The sequence below is a fragment of the Diabrotica undecimpunctata genome, chromosome 7, assembly GCF_040954645.1.
Source record: "Diabrotica undecimpunctata isolate CICGRU chromosome 7, icDiaUnde3, whole genome shotgun sequence".
NCBI classification, from domain to species: Eukaryota; Metazoa; Arthropoda; class Insecta; order Coleoptera; family Chrysomelidae; genus Diabrotica; species Diabrotica undecimpunctata.
In genome coordinates this window covers 129219229-129238306 of record NC_092809.1, presented here as the reverse complement: position 1 = coordinate 129238306, position 19078 = coordinate 129219229, and the positions used below count along the sequence as shown (strand labels likewise).

Here is a 19078-nt window from a genome sequence, read left to right as displayed (position 1 = left end):
CGCTAGAATTCCACAATAACGGGACAAATATACACTTACCGCTAAAAAAAGTGGCCACCCAATAATCTTCTGAAAATAAAGGTTCATTGGAAGTTTTATGCGCTTTTTTAAAACAAAAAATGGCCATTACTGCTCGATTCCTTAGCATAATTTATTTAAATAGAAGGCTACAAACGAAAATAGTGTAATATCGAAACGAATTACAAACAATAAAAATTATGAGTGAACTCGAACAAAATTGTCTAACATCGGTTATTATGCCCCAAAACGTCAATAACCGTTTTCGATTTGGGAGGAAAACGAACAAATTTTGAATAAAACCTTGAAAATCACGTTCATATTCTTCACGAAGCATGTTTTAAAGGTATGCAAGACTTTCTGGCTGGCCTGGTTGACTTCTAACCCTATGATGAAGTTCATCTCAAATATGTTCGATGATATTCAGATCAGAGCTGCAGGCTGGCCATTCTAGAGTATTAATTCCTACTTCCCCCAAGTAATTTGTCACGATGCTTGCAGTATGAAGCAGTGCATTATCATGCATAAAGATTAAATTGTCCTCGATAAATGGACCAAATGGAACTACTGCTTATGCCAAAACATGCTCGATATATGTGCATTCAGGGGGCTATTAATGAAAATAAGTTCAGTTCGAGCTTCAAATGAGATTCCAGCCCAAACGATGACACCACCAAACTTTCTTCTCTGGGACATAAAAGCTTGAGCATATCTTTCATTTCTCCGTCTACAAACCCTCTGTTGGTCATCGCCAGACTTCAAACAGAACCGTGATTCATCAGTTACGAGAATTCGGCTCCAATCCTGTATATCTCAGTGTTGATGTTGTCCTACAGTGTCTGGGTTGTAATTCGGTAACAATAGCCGGCCTTCTTGTCATTAGTCCTCTTTCATTTAGGCGTCTTAGAACCGTTCTCTCACTTTTCAAACCTAATGGCAGATGGTTTATTGCAGCAAAATTGCAGTGGAATGGCGATTTCTTAAAAGTAGGATTGAATCAGTTGTTATTTTGTACTCAGCCAGAGGCCTCCTTCTTCAAGTCAATACATCAAAATTTGTCTTATAGCAAATCTATTTTCATCCATAGTGACGTCTGATATCTCGTATGTAACTATACATTCATTAATAACGAAGATGCTCTGTAGCGCCCTTTTGGTAGTCGTAGTCTTGTTTGTTTTTCTATCTTAATATAATCGTTATCCCTCTCCTTTCATTTAACGCATCACACGCTCCAATAACAACAAAGATATGATTGTAATGCCCTTTTGGCAATGCCGCAATGTTTGTTTTTCCGTCATTGTACTATTTACTCTCTCCTCTTTCCAACGGGATCATACGTCATGATCCGTCGAGCTGTGCGACTTTGCGGCCAATTTGCATAGCGGTGACGGTCACAGAAATCTGTCGCGTATTCAAGGCTTTTCCCCATCCAAAAAGTGCACAACGTCGCTAAATAAAAAAGTACAATACCATGCTTATGGGCAGGTATGAGCTGTATGGTATTGAGAGAAATGAAAACAATAAATATAAACATATTTTATTTAGAAAATAAGCTCTATATAGACCAAAACAACTGTAAATTATCCTGATGAAAAATTTACACTTTTTACAAAACTAAATAATCAATGACTTTATACATCGGTAGTTTAACGTGTTGGCGTTTGTCGGGAAAAATATCAAAAATTTGTCGCAGATCAAAAACCAATAACAGGAACCTTCATAAATGAATTGTTTATTTTAATTTCGTAATATGATTTGGTAAAATTTCTCGTTTTTTATAAAGCAAATTTTGCTAGTTTTAAATAGTTTAAAAGGGAATATTCAAAAATATACATAGCATCCTTCCAAAACAACCGAATTGACGATCTAATAATTTCTCAAAATATAAAACTACAACAACCTCAGTTTAAACTTAACCTAAAGGTATTTTCAGCTCTTATACTAGTTAAAACTTTTTGAGCAAAAACATGAGCATTCTCTTTTAAAAATTTCGGTACTGGAACATACTTATATATCAGATAACCTCCCAAAACTAGAACTGAAATTTTGTAAGTTTGTCGAATGACTTTGGACGTTAGAGATGGTGGTGGAATTTTGATTATGGGGGCCACGTATTCCTCTTGACTATGTGGCCAAAGTTTGGTTATTCCTGCTGCGTGTCCAATACCGACTACTCCTACGATACGAAGAGGCTCCGGCTCGAAATAACCTGAAACATTAATTGTTAAATTGAAATCAAATACGTTTTTCATGAATAGTTACAATACTCAAGTTTTTAACCCCGGTTTAAAAAAAATGAATTTCTACGATTTATAGAACCGGAGATATTGCAAATTTTTCAGCGCGATCGAAATTGAAGTTCCACTCTCAAAATCTGGCGGACTCAAAACTTTTTCCTCATGGCTTAGCCCGGGCAGAGTCTGCGCGAACACCTTTAATATTCAAAAGTATACATAGCATATTTCCAAAACAACCGAACTGACGATCTAATAATTTCTCAAAATATAAATCTACAATAATCTCAGTTTAAACTTAACTTAAAGGTATTTTCAGCTCTTATACGAGTTCTAGTTAAAACTTTTTAAGCAAAAACTACTACTTATTTTATTGTAATTTATATATCAAATAAATCACGAAGATCTAACGAATTTTAATGTATAAAAAGACGAAACCTACTATCTGCCGGTGACTTCATTCTTGATTCAGCTGCCTGTTGTAGAGAATTCGTTAGAAAAATGTCCCTCTCATCAAGAAAAACTTCCCTAAACGCTGGATATTCTCCTGACAAATCTGTTAATAATTGCTCTAGCATGTCTTTTTCTTTACATTTTTCAATTTCTTCTACACTAAAATAGTACACAAATTAGTACAGTATTTATTGGTTATTAGGTTAAATATTGATGTTTTTTCTGAGAAACAACGTGGAATGTGATAAAAATGTGGAAATAATGAAGAATGAAAAATAGTCGGCACGAACAGCACTATAAAACAGAACTATAGCACTCTCTCTGGAGCCCTCTGTTCCCTCGCATATGGAACAAACTAAACATGTGATAATGAATAGTTCACACAAAAATTTCTATCGTTTATTTTTAATACTCTTTGAAAATGTTTGGTTTGTAGGCAGAGTTCCTCGTTACAGTGGTGCCATAGTTCAAATTTTTCTTTAAACTAACGTATAAAACCCCTGGACACAACTTACAATTCCACACATTTAGGATTTTTTTTATTTATATTACATACAGTGCGTTAAGTTTTAAATTAGATATACACACTATAAATGACAACACTTCGAGCCGTCGACTTTCCACAAACCTCCATTGCCCCGTCGCCAATAATTTGTCATTATACAGTGGTATACCGTAGAAGAATGTCCTGGTTGCGTAATTTGAGAGAGTGGTTTGGCTGGCAATCCCCAGAGATTGTGTTTACGATCAAACGCATAAAATTGCAATATCTGGAACACGTTATGAGAAATCAGCACCGTTACTCCCTGCTGCAGTCTATATTGCAAGGTAAAGTCAAAGGTAAGCGAGGACCCGGTAGAAGGAGAATATCATGGCTGCGGAATTTAAGAACATGGTTTAAGAAAACCTCAACGGAGCTGTTTCGAGCCGCAGCGAGCAAGGTCATGATTGCCAATATGATTTCCAACATCCGAAACGGATAGGAACCAGAAGAAGAAGAAGGTTTGGCTGTACCACTAATGAACTCTAGGTCAGCATAGCCTTGATTTCCAATCTCCGATAGGAGTGGCACAAGAAGAAGAAGATACAGTGGTTGTTTAAAGCAATAAGAGCGTAGATTTTTAATTTATTTTTGTAAACAACATGTCTGTTTATAAGCCCGCAGAAAAGGTTCAAATAATAAAATGGTTTTATGGTGGTAATTCTGGACAACAGTGTGTAGATTTATTTTCTGTGTTTTTTGAGGGGAGACCAATTCCTTGCGTACAGTCAGTTCATAATATTGTACTGTAACGAAAGTGTAGAAAAAGGAAGGTTACAAGAATTTTAAATATTCGAAAAGCAGCTTTATCCAAACGATCACTTTCGAAGAATGGAGTTTTGTGAAACTCTAATAACGGAGGCTAATGATGAACCCAATTTTATTAAAAACATTTTATTTACTGATGAATCTTCTGTTTCGTTAGTAGGGGGACACAACCCTTCCATTTTATGAGGTATTGGGCGCGGGAAAGCCAGCACAGAAGTGTTATTTACCGAACTGAACGTTCTCAAAAAGTTAACGTCTAACTGGCATTTTATGAGACTACATAATAGGTTCATTTTTTATTGAGGACAACTTGACTAGTAGAGTATACCTTCATTTGTTACAGAATCATGTTCTTCCCGCTATATTCTCATGGAGAATGCTTGGTTCCATCAAGACGATTATTCAGTTCACAACGCTCGAATAATCAGGGAGTACTTAAACAATATTAAATGGCCTGCGCGATCTCCAGATGTTATGCCCATGGACTTCTTTTTTTGGAGACATTTAAAAAGCATCGTATACAATCATCCTAAGACTAGAGCCGAAAATTTGGATGAATTAAGTGTAATGAATGCAAAACCTTTATAAACTAGGTTTTAATATACAAGAAATTAGCATCGTTTTGTTTGAATGAATAACATGACAATTACATATGACAGTAACTAAAACTAAGATAATAAATGACAAACACAGTTCACAGACCACAGGACATTCACCCCAACTTTATTTTTGAACAAAGTCTTTAAGGTAAGCAGGAGTGTTTCTTTCCCTGGTACTTCTTCTAATAAGACTGTCTTTATTTTCTTCCTTTAAAACACTTTCAATATTACCTTGATCTTCCAGAACGTTAACAGGAGAAATATTTGGATTTTCCTCACATATACTCAATCTAGGGCTTGGTGGATCTTTGATAAACTGTTCATTAGAAACCGCAGATTCCGATCCAGTAACACAGTCCAGTAGAGATGCATCTCCTCGTGGTGCAAGTTGTCTTAAGGCTACTGTTGTTTCTTTACCATCTTCACGTCTAACAACAGCATAGTTTGGATTTGCTTCAATTAGCTGTACTTCTTCAACGAGGGGTTCATATTTGGACTGCCTCACATTTTTTTTCATAAATACTTTTCCGGGGGTTATCAACCATGAAGGAAGCGCAGCTCCATTTATAGCTTTTCTGGAATGATGAAACATTCGCTCATGAGGGGTACTGTTTGTAGATGTACACAAAAGAGAACGAATTGAATGAAGAGCTATCTCAACTACTTCTTCCCACTGTTCAGTTTTTAAATGTTTAGATTTTAAAGCAAGAGAAATAGTTTTCCATATAATTCCATTATATCTTTCTGTCTGGCCATTGCCTTCAGGATTGTAAGATATTGTTCGGCTTGTAGGTATTCCTTGTGAATGGAGAAATGTTTTGACTTCTTGAGACATAAATACCCCCCCTTGATCTGAATGGATATAACTAGGCATTCCAAATAAAGAGAATAAGTTTGTAAGACACTTCACAACAGTTTTCGCTGAAACATCTTGACATGGATATACAAAGGGGAATCGAGAATATTCGTCAACAATTGTTAGGATATATTTGTTATGAGATCTAGATGGAAGCGGTCCTTTAAAATCCAGAGACAATCTTTCAAAAGGCGAAGTAGCTTTAATTAATCTCCCTTGAGTTTTCAAAAACTTTGGTTTTATTTCTGCACAGATAGGACAGCGATTGGTCATTTCACGGACTTCATCAATAGTATATGGTAAGTTACGTGTCTTTATCCAATGGACCATTCTGGTGATTCCTGGATGACACAAGGATTGATGTAGTTCAAATAGACTTGGTCGAGGATTTATTGAACAGCTCACTCGTGAGAAAGTATCTGGCACTACATTCTCAACTCCCGGTCGGTACTGAATATCGAAACTGTAGCATGATAATTCAAGGCGCCATCTGATAATCTTCTCATTTTTTATCTTACTTGTGTGGCGCATATTGAACATAAAAGAGACAGACTTTTGATCAGTTATAAGTCGAAAATGTTTACCTATCAAGAAATGTCTCCATTTTCTAAGAGCTTCCACTATTGCATAAGCCTCTTTTTCTACTGATGAATGATTTCTTTCACTTTTTGATAAGGTTCTTGAAAAGAAAGCAACAGGCCTTCCGCCTTGGCTAAGAGAAGCAGCAATACAAAAATCTGAAGCATCAGATTCAACGATAAAAGGAATCTTGTCATCAATCGTAGTAACGGCTGAAGAAATAATTTCAGATTTAAGAATTTGGAAAGCTTCAGCTGCTTGTTCTGTTAAAGGAAAAGTATTGCATGTGACTAGTTTTTGTATCCTTTCTGAAAATTGTGGGATAAATTTGGAATAATGTGCAAACATTCCGACAGCTCTCTTTAGTGATTGTGAATCGTTTGGTAAGGGTAACTTCTTTAATGGTTCAAGTCTTTCAGGATCAGGTTTTAAGGTCTGATTTTCTATTTGATAACCCAAAAGTTTGATTGAATTTAGTGTATAAGAACTTTTATTTTGATTTATTGTTAGATTGTATTTCTTCGCTACTTCCATAAATTTATTAAGATTTTCATTATGTTGTTGTTGATTTAATCCACAAACCGTAATGTCATCAAGATATGCATATACACCTTTTAAATGTTCGGATTTAATAATACCATCGATAACCCTTTGAAAACGAGCCACTCCGTTGGTTACCCCAAAAGGAATCCGGCAAAATTGGTATAGTTGGCCGTTGGCTTCAAAAGCAGTGTATATTTTCTCTTCATTTTTGATTGGAATTTGATGGTATGCATTTTTAAGATCAATAGTACTGAAGACAGAATATCTTGCTACTTTTCTAACAATATCTTTAACATCTGGGAGAGGATAGGCATCTAAGTAAGTAAATTTATTAATCGTTTGTGAATAATCTACCACCATTCGCTTTTTGTGTGTTTCACTTTTTGTAATAAGTACTTGTGCACGCCAAGGAGAGTTGCTTTCTTCTATGATTCCATTCAATAGCAGATACTGTATCTCGTCAGATATGAATTTTCTATCTTCAGTTGAAAATTTTCTTGATTTAGTTGCCCTCGGTTTGCAATCATTTGATAGATTGGAGAATAATTTGGGTGGCTCTATATTTAAGTATGCCAAACTACAAATGTTATCTATACGATCAATAACTAAAGGCATTTTTGAGCCAGCAAAAGTGATTTCTAGAGAAGAATATTGTTTAAGCAAGTCATGACCTAGCACATAAATCTTGAATTATTGATAATTTGACATTTTTATAGGAATGTTCGTTTATTTCTAAATTAACAAAGCAGTGTCCTGAGATAGTCGTTCTGAGTGCTGTTGAAGCCATTATTATGCTTGCATGACTTCTAAATGTTTTCACGTTTATAGACAATGCATAATTCTTACTGATATATGACTCAGAACTACCTGTGTCTATTAAACTTTCAGTTGTATTTCCATTCACCTTTATCTCAGTAACACTTTTAGATAAGCATTGAGGGGCAGCAGCAAGATTTCTAACATTGGAACTAGATGTAGTAGTAGCTAAAACAGCAGCTGATACTGAATTGGGCATCTGAAGCCTACATACCTTGGAAAAATGTCCAACTTTCGAGCATTTCTTACAAACTTTGTCTCTAGCAAGGCATAGGCTACGAGGATGCCTTTCAGTTGATCCACAAAAGTAACATTTCCAACTTTTCACAGCAGCAGAAGTATAATTAGTGTGCTCTCTGGTTTCGGAAGAAATTGCATTAATAATTTGTACAGGAGTTGTATAAGCCTCGAGAGTGTTTTGAAGCTGACTCCAGAGACTGGGCTTTCACTATGGCATCTTGCAGAGTAATAGTGTTGTTTTCTAGTAAACGTTGTCTTATGCCATTAGAAAGAATGCCATTAATAAAAGAGTCTCTTATATAATCTTCTCTATTTTGATCTGCAGAAACGGCTAGAAAATTACAGTCTTTGGAAAGCACTTTAAGATGTTGAACGTATTGACCTATATTTTCACCAGTTTGTTGTTTTTTTGTCATTAGGATATGTCTGGCAAAAATTTCATTTTTGGGTTTAACAAAAGCTGCTTCGAGAATACTTTTGGCTTCAGAATACTTTCTACAATCAGAGATGAGTTCATAGATATTGTTGCTCACGTAATTTACCAGTAGTTTGAATTTCTCCTCCTCTGAAACATCAATCACAGAGGAAATAAAGTTTTCAAAGGTAGCTTTCCAATGCATCCATTCTTGAGACGATCTAGGAGAGTTAGGATCTGCATCGAATCTGTCTGGTCGTAGTAGCTTATCCATATTTGATATTTCTTGTATATTAAATTGTAATGAATGCAAAACCTTTATAAACTAGGTTTTAATATACAAGAAATTAGCATCGTTTTGTTTGAATGAATAACATGACAATTACATATGACAGTAACTAAAACTAAGATAATAAATGACAAACACAGTTCACAGACCACAGGACATTAAGAAACCGAATAAGAGAAGTCTCCAATTCTATTACAGCAGAAACTCTGTCCGCAGAAGTTTTTATGACAAATTGGAATACTGTTCAGCCGTAGAAGGTCAAAAATATTTGAATCATTTCTGTAGGGTATAAATAATTATTTCTTATTTTAATTTTTTATTTTCAATAAGAGTATATTTTTTGGTTTATCTTTTTAATGAAATGCGCTTTTATTTTTAATTCAACCACAAAAAATGGTTCCATTATTAAAAACCGATACAACTGCACTCCTTATAATGGTCAATGTATTTTTATCGAGTTTATGTTATAAAAAATGAACCGGGTGTACGTAAGCAAAACAAAAATCGGCGGACGGAGATGCATATCCTTCGCGTTGTTATGTGTTACTAAATGGTTTTTGCTTTCTCGTTTTCTGTCGAGGAGTCTAAGGCTAAGGTGTCGGAGGGGATCGGAGAATTACAAGTACCTTGTACGAGGCAATGTTGCCGATTTTAGCACTGTATGTAGTGTGCAATATCTAATCCAAAACTTAACGTACTGTATATCTTACACTACGGCGATAATAGTATGTTAATTCCAATAATAATGAAATACAAAACCAGAATAGACATCATTTGAATACATACTTCTAAAACAATTTAGTTAAATGCGAGATCAATGTGAAAAGTTTCGATTCTAGAATTCAAAAAATGAATTCCTTTTATTTAAAGGGCATTTATTTTCCAATATATCAGCGGCGGCCGACCAGTGAAGTAGGTGAAGGTGAGGTTCACCAAAAAAATATAATTAAATTGAGACAAATAAATAAAAAATGAAAACAACATTATTATATCTAAATTCTGAAATCAATTATTTATTCTCTTTTAATTAATCTAAAAATTAAAAAAGACCTAGCTTTATTAGCGGTACGTACTTGACGGTCAAGTCCTGACCTGTGTCACTAGCCGTGTATAATAGGATTCAGGAAGAGGTGAATATAATTTTTGAAATGCAAAATCCATCTGCATCAGCGTTCACGGTTGCCATGGCAACGTGACGTCAGCCTATCCTTAGTGATAGCTGAGAAAACTGGTACGTGCAGTTCCGCTTAAAAATATATTATTCGTCTTCACCCACTGTTGGATGTGTATTTGGTATTCCTATTTTTTGGAAATTTCTCTAAGCGACAATATTTTGAAATTTAGTCCATTATATAGATATTTTTATATAGTATAGTGTATAGTATAGTATTTATTAGTTTAGTTTAGTCACAATATTAATTTTATTTGTTTAGTGCACTTTATTAATACATTTCTCTGTGGTTTGTTTCGGATTTCGGATATAAAGTGTTCTCGTGGATTTCGTTTGGACAAAAATATTTTTAGACTTCTTCTTCTTCCTATGCCGTCTCCATTAACGGAGATTGGCGACCACATTTCTAAAAATTTCTCTGTCTTTTGCAACGTGGAATAAATCGTCTACAGTCATGTTTGTCCAGTCTCAAATATTTCGCAGCCATGATTTCCTCTTTCTACCTATTCCCTTTTTGTCATCGACTCTACCCTGCATGATTACCTGCAGAAGACTATATTAAATGGTGGCTAAATTAATGACTTGGTGTGTAATATATTAGAGACTCCATTTAGGCATTGGAAAAATGAAGATAAAAGGGATGTTCTTTTACATTGTCGACCAACCAGTATTTTAAACATCTGCGTCTGATCCAGAGTGGTCGGCTGCAATCAGCATCTGACTTAGAGTGGGCGGCTGAATCGAAACTCACCAACCCCAGGCGTGGTGTTTTAATCGCCAAGAAACCCTCAATGAAATGTCGAAGTTCAGAACTAAAATATCCCAGGCAAGCAGAACTGAACAAGAAAAACTGTTTTCAAGTTATTAGGGCCATAAACTCTAAACATTTTTTTTAACGAATTTTTTATGAGATTTGGGCGCGAAGTAGGTACCAAAACTCCTTTTGGCTCCGGCAAGCTTTCCTCATCTTTACTACTTTTTTAGGCCACGAGCCGCCGCTGCAATATATTTCACCTTTATAAAAATAACTACTGTCCAACGATTCCCGAATATTTCAGGGGCAAATCTTCAAAATATCCACATATTACTATCCTTCATTTATCTGAAAACCTTTCCAGTCAAGAATTCCTAAAGATTTATCACTACAAAAGACCCAACTAAGCAAATTTGGCGAATAGAGTGGATATTCAACAATAAATGCTTAATTATTGTTAAAAATTATCAAAAAGTTCAGTTTTTTTTTCGTTTTGACACTGTCTTTTCTAAATTAATCAACAGAAATACATCTAGAATTTGTCTTACACGATTTGCAGTGGTTTATTAACCTAAATATCAACTCACCTAACAGGATCTTTCGACGTGAGTAGATGCCATGCTAGTTTTATAGTTTGGAACCAGCTAAGTCTTGCTAGGGCTCTTTGAAGAGTAATGTTTATCGGCCGATCCCCTAAATGTATTCTACAGTGAGGAATCTTTGAGGCCTACAAAACAAAGAGAATATTTTCTTTATTATACACTTCCAAGCAGACAATTTAGAAATGTTAATTTATTTTGCAAAATTTTGTTTTATTTTATTGAAAGTAATAAAAAATTATCAATTTTACTTGGATACGATTTTCACTAAAAAAATTCTCTGGCAGTGATAACAGGTTGTAAACTGTGAGGCATGCTTTAGATCAGATTTTGGATATCGTTGGGCAAAATATTGTCACATTCCCGCATTATTATGTCGTGAAGCTCTTTAGAATTTCTTCCAACTTCTCCCATTACATACAATATGTTAAATGGCATATAAATTTGGATTGCGAGTAGATTATGAAAATCGCGTGATTTGAATCTCATCAAAATACTCTATAACTATAACAACAGTATAACAAAGTAAGTATATGAGCAGTGTCTGCTATGTGTCATTTCCGATGAGGTTGACTACCGTTACGGCAAATCCGTTTCTATCCTGGGCTGCATGTATTAGGTTATTTCCGTTGGTGTTCGTCCAATCCTGGCTATATCAAGAATGCAATAAAATAACTTAGAGATGCAACATGAAACTATAGAAACGGTAGAAGAATACTGCTACTGGTGGACTGAAAAAACAACACATCCAAAGAAATAAAAAAAAAATATGTTACGGTAGGTAGTACAGTAGACTACTGGGTAATTTTTGATGTCTTATATCTCCTAAACCTGTTGTCCAATTTAAGTGATTTTTTTAATATGTTATAGCCTTATTCCTTGACAATATCATTATAATAATATGGTTGCTAAACAAGTAAATTTTCATTGTATACCGGGTGTACGAATTAAACTGTGTTTTTTTTTCTTAAAGTTTGCATCACCCTGTGGAATATTCTAGCATTTATAAAATATTGAAATTAAAACCTAACTATAGCCTCATGTTTTCTAACATGAGTTAGCTAGTGAGACAAAGCTTCGCGCGTGTCTAACCGTTATTATTTTGGCCTAGGCACTCAACTAAAAGCAAGAAGTATGTAAAGAGCCACAAAGTGCAAACTTTATAAAAACATTCCTGCATTCCTCCATTCTGCAATCAGAACGCGAGATGAAGAGTTACTACGAATCTTTAACAGAAAAGTATTAAGGACCATATATAGTGGAGTTAACGAACAGAGTTTATGGAGAAGACATTGTAATTTCGAACTTAATAGACTTTTTCTGATTTTTATAGATATCGTGGAAACCATCTAAATGACGTAGGTATCTGGACGATGTGCACGAAGATTTAAAGGAGATTGTAGTAAGGGGGAGATTTAAGGATGCAAGAATGTTTTGAGGCAGGCCAAGGTTCACGAAGGGCTGGAGCGCCAACTGATAATTATGATGTTCGTCTAATATCTTTTAGTCACGATTTCTTCTTTCGACCTATACTTTTTCATCCATCTATCTTCTTTCCAAGATTAGTTGTAACTGTTTGTACTAAGTTTGGCTCATGGTGTGCCATTGCTAAGCCGTTTTTCTCAACTTAACATTTCAGAGAAGTTGTGGCTGGATATTCATTTTCCTTAAGACTTCCGTGTTGATCGCTCTACTAGTCCATTAGATTCTCATCATCGTTGTTACGTTAGTATGCCACGAAATTATTTTGATATTCAAAAAACAGAAAAAGAAAAGGTTGAGAATGACTAGTTTATATTGATATCTTACCTCCTTATAAGCAACTCTGAATTCGCCACCAGGAGCCATTCCGATTTCCTTTGTCAGATTTGCACTCAAATTTAATAATAGTAAATACATCAAACCGTTGTACGCCCCATTGGTCCTAATTGTAGATATAATTTTTTGCATATCAATATTTTTAGCCTCTTCCAAGACAGTCTCCTCATCTAGAGATAAAATATTTGTCCTCGAACTACATAATTCTAATACAACTATATGTGGAAGAACATTTGTTATAACCTAAAACAAAAAAGTTAAAATTATTTGATAACCCTCGTATAAATTTTATAACCACCAAAAAGATAACAATCTAACCAACTATAAACTTTATATATCTAACGACTGAATAAAAATATTACTTACTTTTGCTACATCTTCCTGTGATTCTTTACTAAAATGTGCTGTACCAATAAGATAAACCTTAGCTCCAGTCTTTTCGTGTTTCAAAAGGGTAACAGTTTTTGGTAAATTGTTATCGAAATCATCATCAGACTTATTGCTGGAAGAAGATTCAGCATCCCCTATACTTACTATTTCCATTGGATCACTTTTGTCAGATCCAGAACCGTTTTCCGAATCTGGATCGATTTTTATGGTACTCTCAGTTAATTCTAAAAGATAACTTATTGTAAATAAAAGTGAAAACTGTATAAAAAACACAAAACTGCAAATTATACAGGGTATACTCTCAGTTTGATTTTGTATAAATTACATTATGAGTATATAAATTGTTTCCCAATGAAGCCAAATTTTTACCAAAAATTGTGCTCTTATTTGAAATTACTATGTATTAAGATTTAACACGGTATTGGATGTTATGCATAGCGTTACCAGCAACAGAAAGGAGTCTTCTTATCAATGCTGTCTAATTTTGCGGTTCCGTTAACGTCAAAATTAATATTTCTCAGTAAAGGACGAGATTTTGTCTAAATGTTGTTTAGGTAATATAACTGTAAGGGCTGTACTTGAGGAAGGGAAAGATTTTACTATTGGCTTTAGATAGCCCATTTCTCATACCTACATAAAAATTTAGTTTTACATAAAAAGTTAAAATTTTAACACATTGTTTTTCCACCGCTAAACGTCGGAGCCAGGGCACCACTTCATCTTTGAGTACTTCGTCGTTTTCTTTTCACCCAAGAATTCCTTCAGTTTCGGGAACAGACGAAAATCAGAATGTGTGAGGTCTGGGCTGAAGGGAGGATGCTCGAAAATTGCCCATTGTAGACTTTGAAGTTCTTGCCGATGCATGGGGCCCAGCATTGTCGTGAGTCAGAAACACCGTCGTCAACAACATGCCACGTCGTTTATTCTGTGATGCATGTTTTAGTCGTTAAGGGTTTCGCAAAATGCTTCTGCATGTATTGTTTCACTCTTAGGCATAAACTCTACATGGATTAAACCTTTACGGCCCCAAAAACAGTTACCTGCGCCAGAGGTAACTGGCGTGCACGAAGTCGCGGCGTTTAAGGACTAAACAATTTAATACATGATGATTGTGTTCTAGGTTTTAGATCATTCAGAACTTTTTATAAAGAACTAGCTGTACCTGCACACGTTGCTGCGCCACCAACTAAAATCAGTTTAAAGAAAGGACACTACACAAATATTCAATTCATTTTGAGTCATTTTATTGATTTTGTTCATTTCGAAAAAAAAAACGTGTGACCTTGCACACACTTACAACGATTGTCCTTGTGCTTTGTTGATAGCCATTGCGAAAGCTAGTTGCACTGGAAACTGTAAACGTTTGAATTCGAACGGCGAATCTGTCGGGATCATTGGGATATGTAAGTCTTCACCTTTGAATTTTCCAATCAAAATTGTTGCCTCGATAACATTGTGCATTATTTTCTTGACTGAGAGTCTGGTTCCGTAGCAAAGTCATGGTAAATTTATGTTATTTAATTTATTAGATGGTATTTCTGATTTTATATTTCTTAATTTATCGAGTATAAACATTGAATAGCGTAAAAAAAAAAAAAGTTTATGTGTTGAAGAAGAATGATGGGTACGCCAATTTTCAATGTAAGATTGTGCAGTGGCATGCCTGGCAAATCAAGCGAGTTCAAGAATTCAGTGGGATAGTTGACAACTTCGTCTTGATTCACCACAATATCAGTGGACTTATATGCTATCATTTCGCTGGATATTCCATTCTGAATGGTTAAGTTATGGTATTGACATCGATGTTTTTTGCCGCTAATATAGCACGCGTAGTGAGTCACTGATGATTTTTATAGTTCTGTTCAATGTTTGAGAAAGCTTTTTATACCAATTCGTCTATGCATCAAGTTTCACTCGCCCATTTCCAATATTCATCAATTGCTTTCCAAAATTTCAAGCCGATGCATCTCGTTGTACACTCATGTTGGTTTTCAAAGTAAATTTCTGTAAATGACGCCATAAAACTGATGATTTGAGACATGCATTAAGTTCATCATCAGGTGTTGAAAGTGATATAACCGGCAGTGTTTGTTGAAAATCACCAGGCAATAAAATGAGTACGCCACCGAAGATCCGTGCGTTTCCTCTCAAATCTCGCATTATATGATCAAGCACTTCCAATACTTTCTTATGAGACATTGTACATTCGTCCCATATGATAAATTGACACGTTCAGAGTACTTTTCCCATTCCAGAGCTTTTGCTGATGCTGCATAATGGTGCCTCAGTGTTTTGAAAATCCAACGGTAGTTTCAATGCAGAATGTGCTGTTTTGCCAGCATCCAAAAGAGTTACCGCAATTCCAGATGATGCAATGGCCAGTGCAATATTTTTTGTAATCATTTAGTTGCCAAAATGCGTAAAAGAAGTTTACCTTCTCCCCTGGCACAGCATATTACTTGCGTTTCGTTCTTAAATGCAAATTTTATCCATTTTTCCAATGATAACACTTGGATGAAGACTGTAATCATTACTACTGGCATAATGGAATGCACCAAGATTTAAATCAATATGCAGTGTTCGGTTTGATCGAGTGGTACTTATTCGAACATTTTGCAGCCTTCTTTCCTATTGTTCAGTAGTCTCAGATGAATGGGCCTGAGTAGTATGTATTGAATCAGTTTCTAACCTAACTTCTTGTTGTTCAGATGATTCAGATGTATCCATCTGAACCTGCTGTTCACACACGGATGGAAATGTCAATATTGACATCACCAATTCGCTGAGGAAAATTTGAAGTGAAAAAAATCAGCATTCGAGAATTGTTGAAATTGATTGAAATTCCACTCACGATGATATCCGATTGAATTCAATTCGATTGAATTATTTATCTAAATTAATTTAGCTCACAATGAAATGCACAAAACTATTCTAAAAATGCTCTCATACATAAAAATATGCACAATGTCTGTTCAATGTGAGCTGGATATGAATCTCACAATTTAGGTACATAAATTCTTATGTCACCCACAACTGGAAACCTCACTTTTTATTCGCTGTTTTTTTGGTCAATTCAAATCAGCATGAACTGTCACAGCAATATATGAAATTCTTTAGAATGACAGTGGCGCCATCTGTCAAAAATTGGTAGTACCAACTTAGAAACCATTGTGGGCTTAAGCACAACAACTTTAAGATTATCACATGATCAAATGTATAGTTTACGATTCTATAAAGGATATACAAACATTCATTTTTATATATCGCTGTTCCGGAAGTATATTGACAAAACTATAAAATTTTGAAAAATGACTTTATTGTATTGGAGGGATCAAAACCTCAATACAATAAAATAATTTTTCAAAATTTTACAATTATGTCATTATACTTCTGTGATAGCAATATATAGATAATTTTTTTTTTAAAATAAAAAATAATTCTTTATAAAAAGTTGTAATAATCTAAAACCTATAATACAATCATGAGATATTAAAGTGTTTCAGTCATATAAGCAGTTTGTCAAAAAAACTATGAATTTTAAGTTAACAATATCCACAATGGTAGAGTAAAAAGCAGAAAAGTGAGCACCTCAGATAAATAGAATGATATAAGAATATATGAAAAAACACTAGGTTATCTATATCTAGAGAATTCAATGGGTATATATAAGATACATTATTACGGTTCTTGAAAATAGAAGACTAGTGACGAAGCAAAAGAAGAAAATCTATACATATATTTCTACAACACTGAGCCTTAAGATATCAAAGCCACAACACAGAGAATAGAAGGAAAATAGTGTTTTTTCGTGGAAAACCTGAAAACTCAAATTAGCTTCAGTTTAAACAATGAATACAATAACTATAGGTCATAAAATAAGGTCAGCCTGTCAAAATCCACTTTGTCATTGACCTTACGATGAGCAGTAGTTTTTAATGGGGTAGGGTAGGGAGACAGTCTTTTCTCTCAGCAGCGAGACAAACTTTTCTGTCTTTTTTGCCATGCTCCCTCTTCTTAATTTGTGCATAGTATGCCTAAAGTGAATTTGGGCAGTCTGTAACAGGGTAATCAATCTATAATTGATATATAACATTCTCAATAATTATAATATACTAATAAATAGTTTTAATCTCAGTATTTCTGGATAATCCTGCTATAATTTGATCAAGCAAAGGTTCACCTCAACCTTTATAATGTAAGCCCTGTATTATTATATCATTAGTTTCACCATTCTGTAATCCAATTTTTTGGTTACTAATGTATTGATGAACAGATTTTCTTCTATGTTTAAATTCTGAAAATTTTGTCACTCTTTATAGGTTGATAGAAGGGAGACCAAATAACTCTTATATGCTCATGAAGAGATCTGATAAGGCGGGTTTCTTTTAACAAATTTAAGTATCCAAATTCTCCACAACCATACTCCAAAAATATGCTATGAACAACTGAGCCTTTTGCCAAAACTGAACATGCAAATCTTTAGCTGTGTCTCTATATAGCTTACAGTTTGTATTACCTGTAGCTGCAATAACAGAAATTTTGAAAAAGCACTTTAGAAACTTTGTTTACATTTAGAAATAGATTATTAACTTGTGTCCATTTTCACAAGGCATTTAAATCAGTTTGAAGATCATTCATCACAAATCACAAAAGTGTCAGTGGTGCACAGTGGCATTCCTGTGATACCTCTGATCTTGCTCTAAAAGCATGAAACAGTAAACTTTTAAGCCATGTAATTAATTTTTTACTGAAACTAAATGCTACAAATTCAGCAATAAGGATCTTATTAACTCCATTAGAGACTTTAGATAAATTGGTGTAGATAGCACCCATCTGAGTGGAATCCCCAGATCAAATAATTGTTCATATTTCTACAAATAACTAAAAGAATATCTATAGACAAAAGACCTATCCTAAATATTTATTGTAAAAGGCATAACTGTAAAAAACATGAATTAAAATCATAAATAGTAATTTTTCAAATATCTATACAATGTGAGCATAGTACTCATGGTAGTATCATCCTTAACTACTTCCTAATTTGACAAAATATTAAGTAAAAAACATTTGCTCATTCTGAACAGCTTTCAGTTAGTATTTAGTATTATAAATTAATATAAAGTGTTTCCAACCATATGTTCAACAAGTTTATGTGGCATAAAATCTACAGCTTTTGTTTTTTTTGTTTAAAACAAAATACGTTATATAGAATAATCTTTAAGATAATAAATTATAAATACAGCTTTGTAAAAGGTATGTAAATTACAAATATATCCACAAAAATTCTAATAATTTAAAACTTAACAGAAGTGCAGATTAAAAAAGAATTTCAATTATATATTTAACCTTGACTAATATATTTGATTTAATGAAAAAAATATTTCTAAATTTGGATATCGCCAACTTATTAAATTTTTGTAAACATGTTAGTTTATGACTTCTAGATCAGGTGTTTTATAAAAATAGGTCTTCTTCAATATGGTTGGTTCTAAGCAATTCTATATCATGTGATTTTATAAATAGCTTACCAAAATTTGTTAGAGAATTATCCATCTTATTGAATTTAAGTTAAAAACTAGAATATCAATCTACAAACGAAAACAAAAAAATAAAATAAAACTAATCTTTCCTTTCGTCGGTGACGGTTGACAGGATAAAATAAAAATACCTTGTTCATTTTAGTATTTTGGATTGGTGATTGGTCATTTTGGTCTGAACTGAAAGACGTGCTTATTGTTTGTCTCGTTTTCTCAATTCCAGGAAAAGGATGGAGATATGATATAATTAAAATCATAATTATTTTAATCCAAAATGAATTATTAATTTTGATTTATTTGATTATAAAAGTCCAGAGTATTGCCCAATTTATTATTAAAGTATTAAGAAATGATTTTTTAAAATATATTATTTATTTTTTATCCCATAATTATCATAAAACAGAAACCTTTATGTAATGTATTTTCCTCATATCTCATCGCATTTATATTTATATAAA

The 19078-nt window shown here is 33.9% G+C and overlaps 1 protein-coding gene across 1 annotated transcript; it reads right to left on the bottom strand.

Moving 5' to 3' along the window:
- Positions 1-1539: 1539 nt before the first annotated feature.
- On the bottom strand, positions 1540-18771 carry LOC140445812 (traB domain-containing protein-like). Its single transcript, XM_072538169.1, has 6 exons — positions 18612-18771; positions 13060-13307; positions 12685-12936; positions 10864-11003; positions 2695-2864; positions 1540-2227 (listed from the first exon to the last, which is right to left on the bottom strand). The coding sequence occupies exons 1-6, from the start codon at positions 18634-18636 to the stop codon at positions 1920-1922; spliced, it is 1143 nt and encodes a 380-aa protein (XP_072394270.1). The 5' UTR covers positions 18637-18771; the 3' UTR covers positions 1540-1919.
- Positions 18772-19078: the final 307 nt, after the last annotated feature.

Excerpts from the sequence above, each read along its gene's own strand:
- LOC140445812 (XM_072538169.1), bottom strand. The coding sequence starts at position 18,636 with ATGGATAATTCTCTAACAAATTTTG. Across the intron at positions 12,937-13,059 it reads CACAGGAAGATGTAGCAAAA|GTTATAACAAATGTTCTTCC; the intron begins GTAAGTAATATT and ends TTTTTGTTTTAG. Across the intron at positions 2,228-2,694 it reads AATGAAGTCACCGGCAGATA|GTTATTTCGAGCCGGAGCCT; the intron begins GTAGGTTTCGTC and ends TTAATGTTTCAG.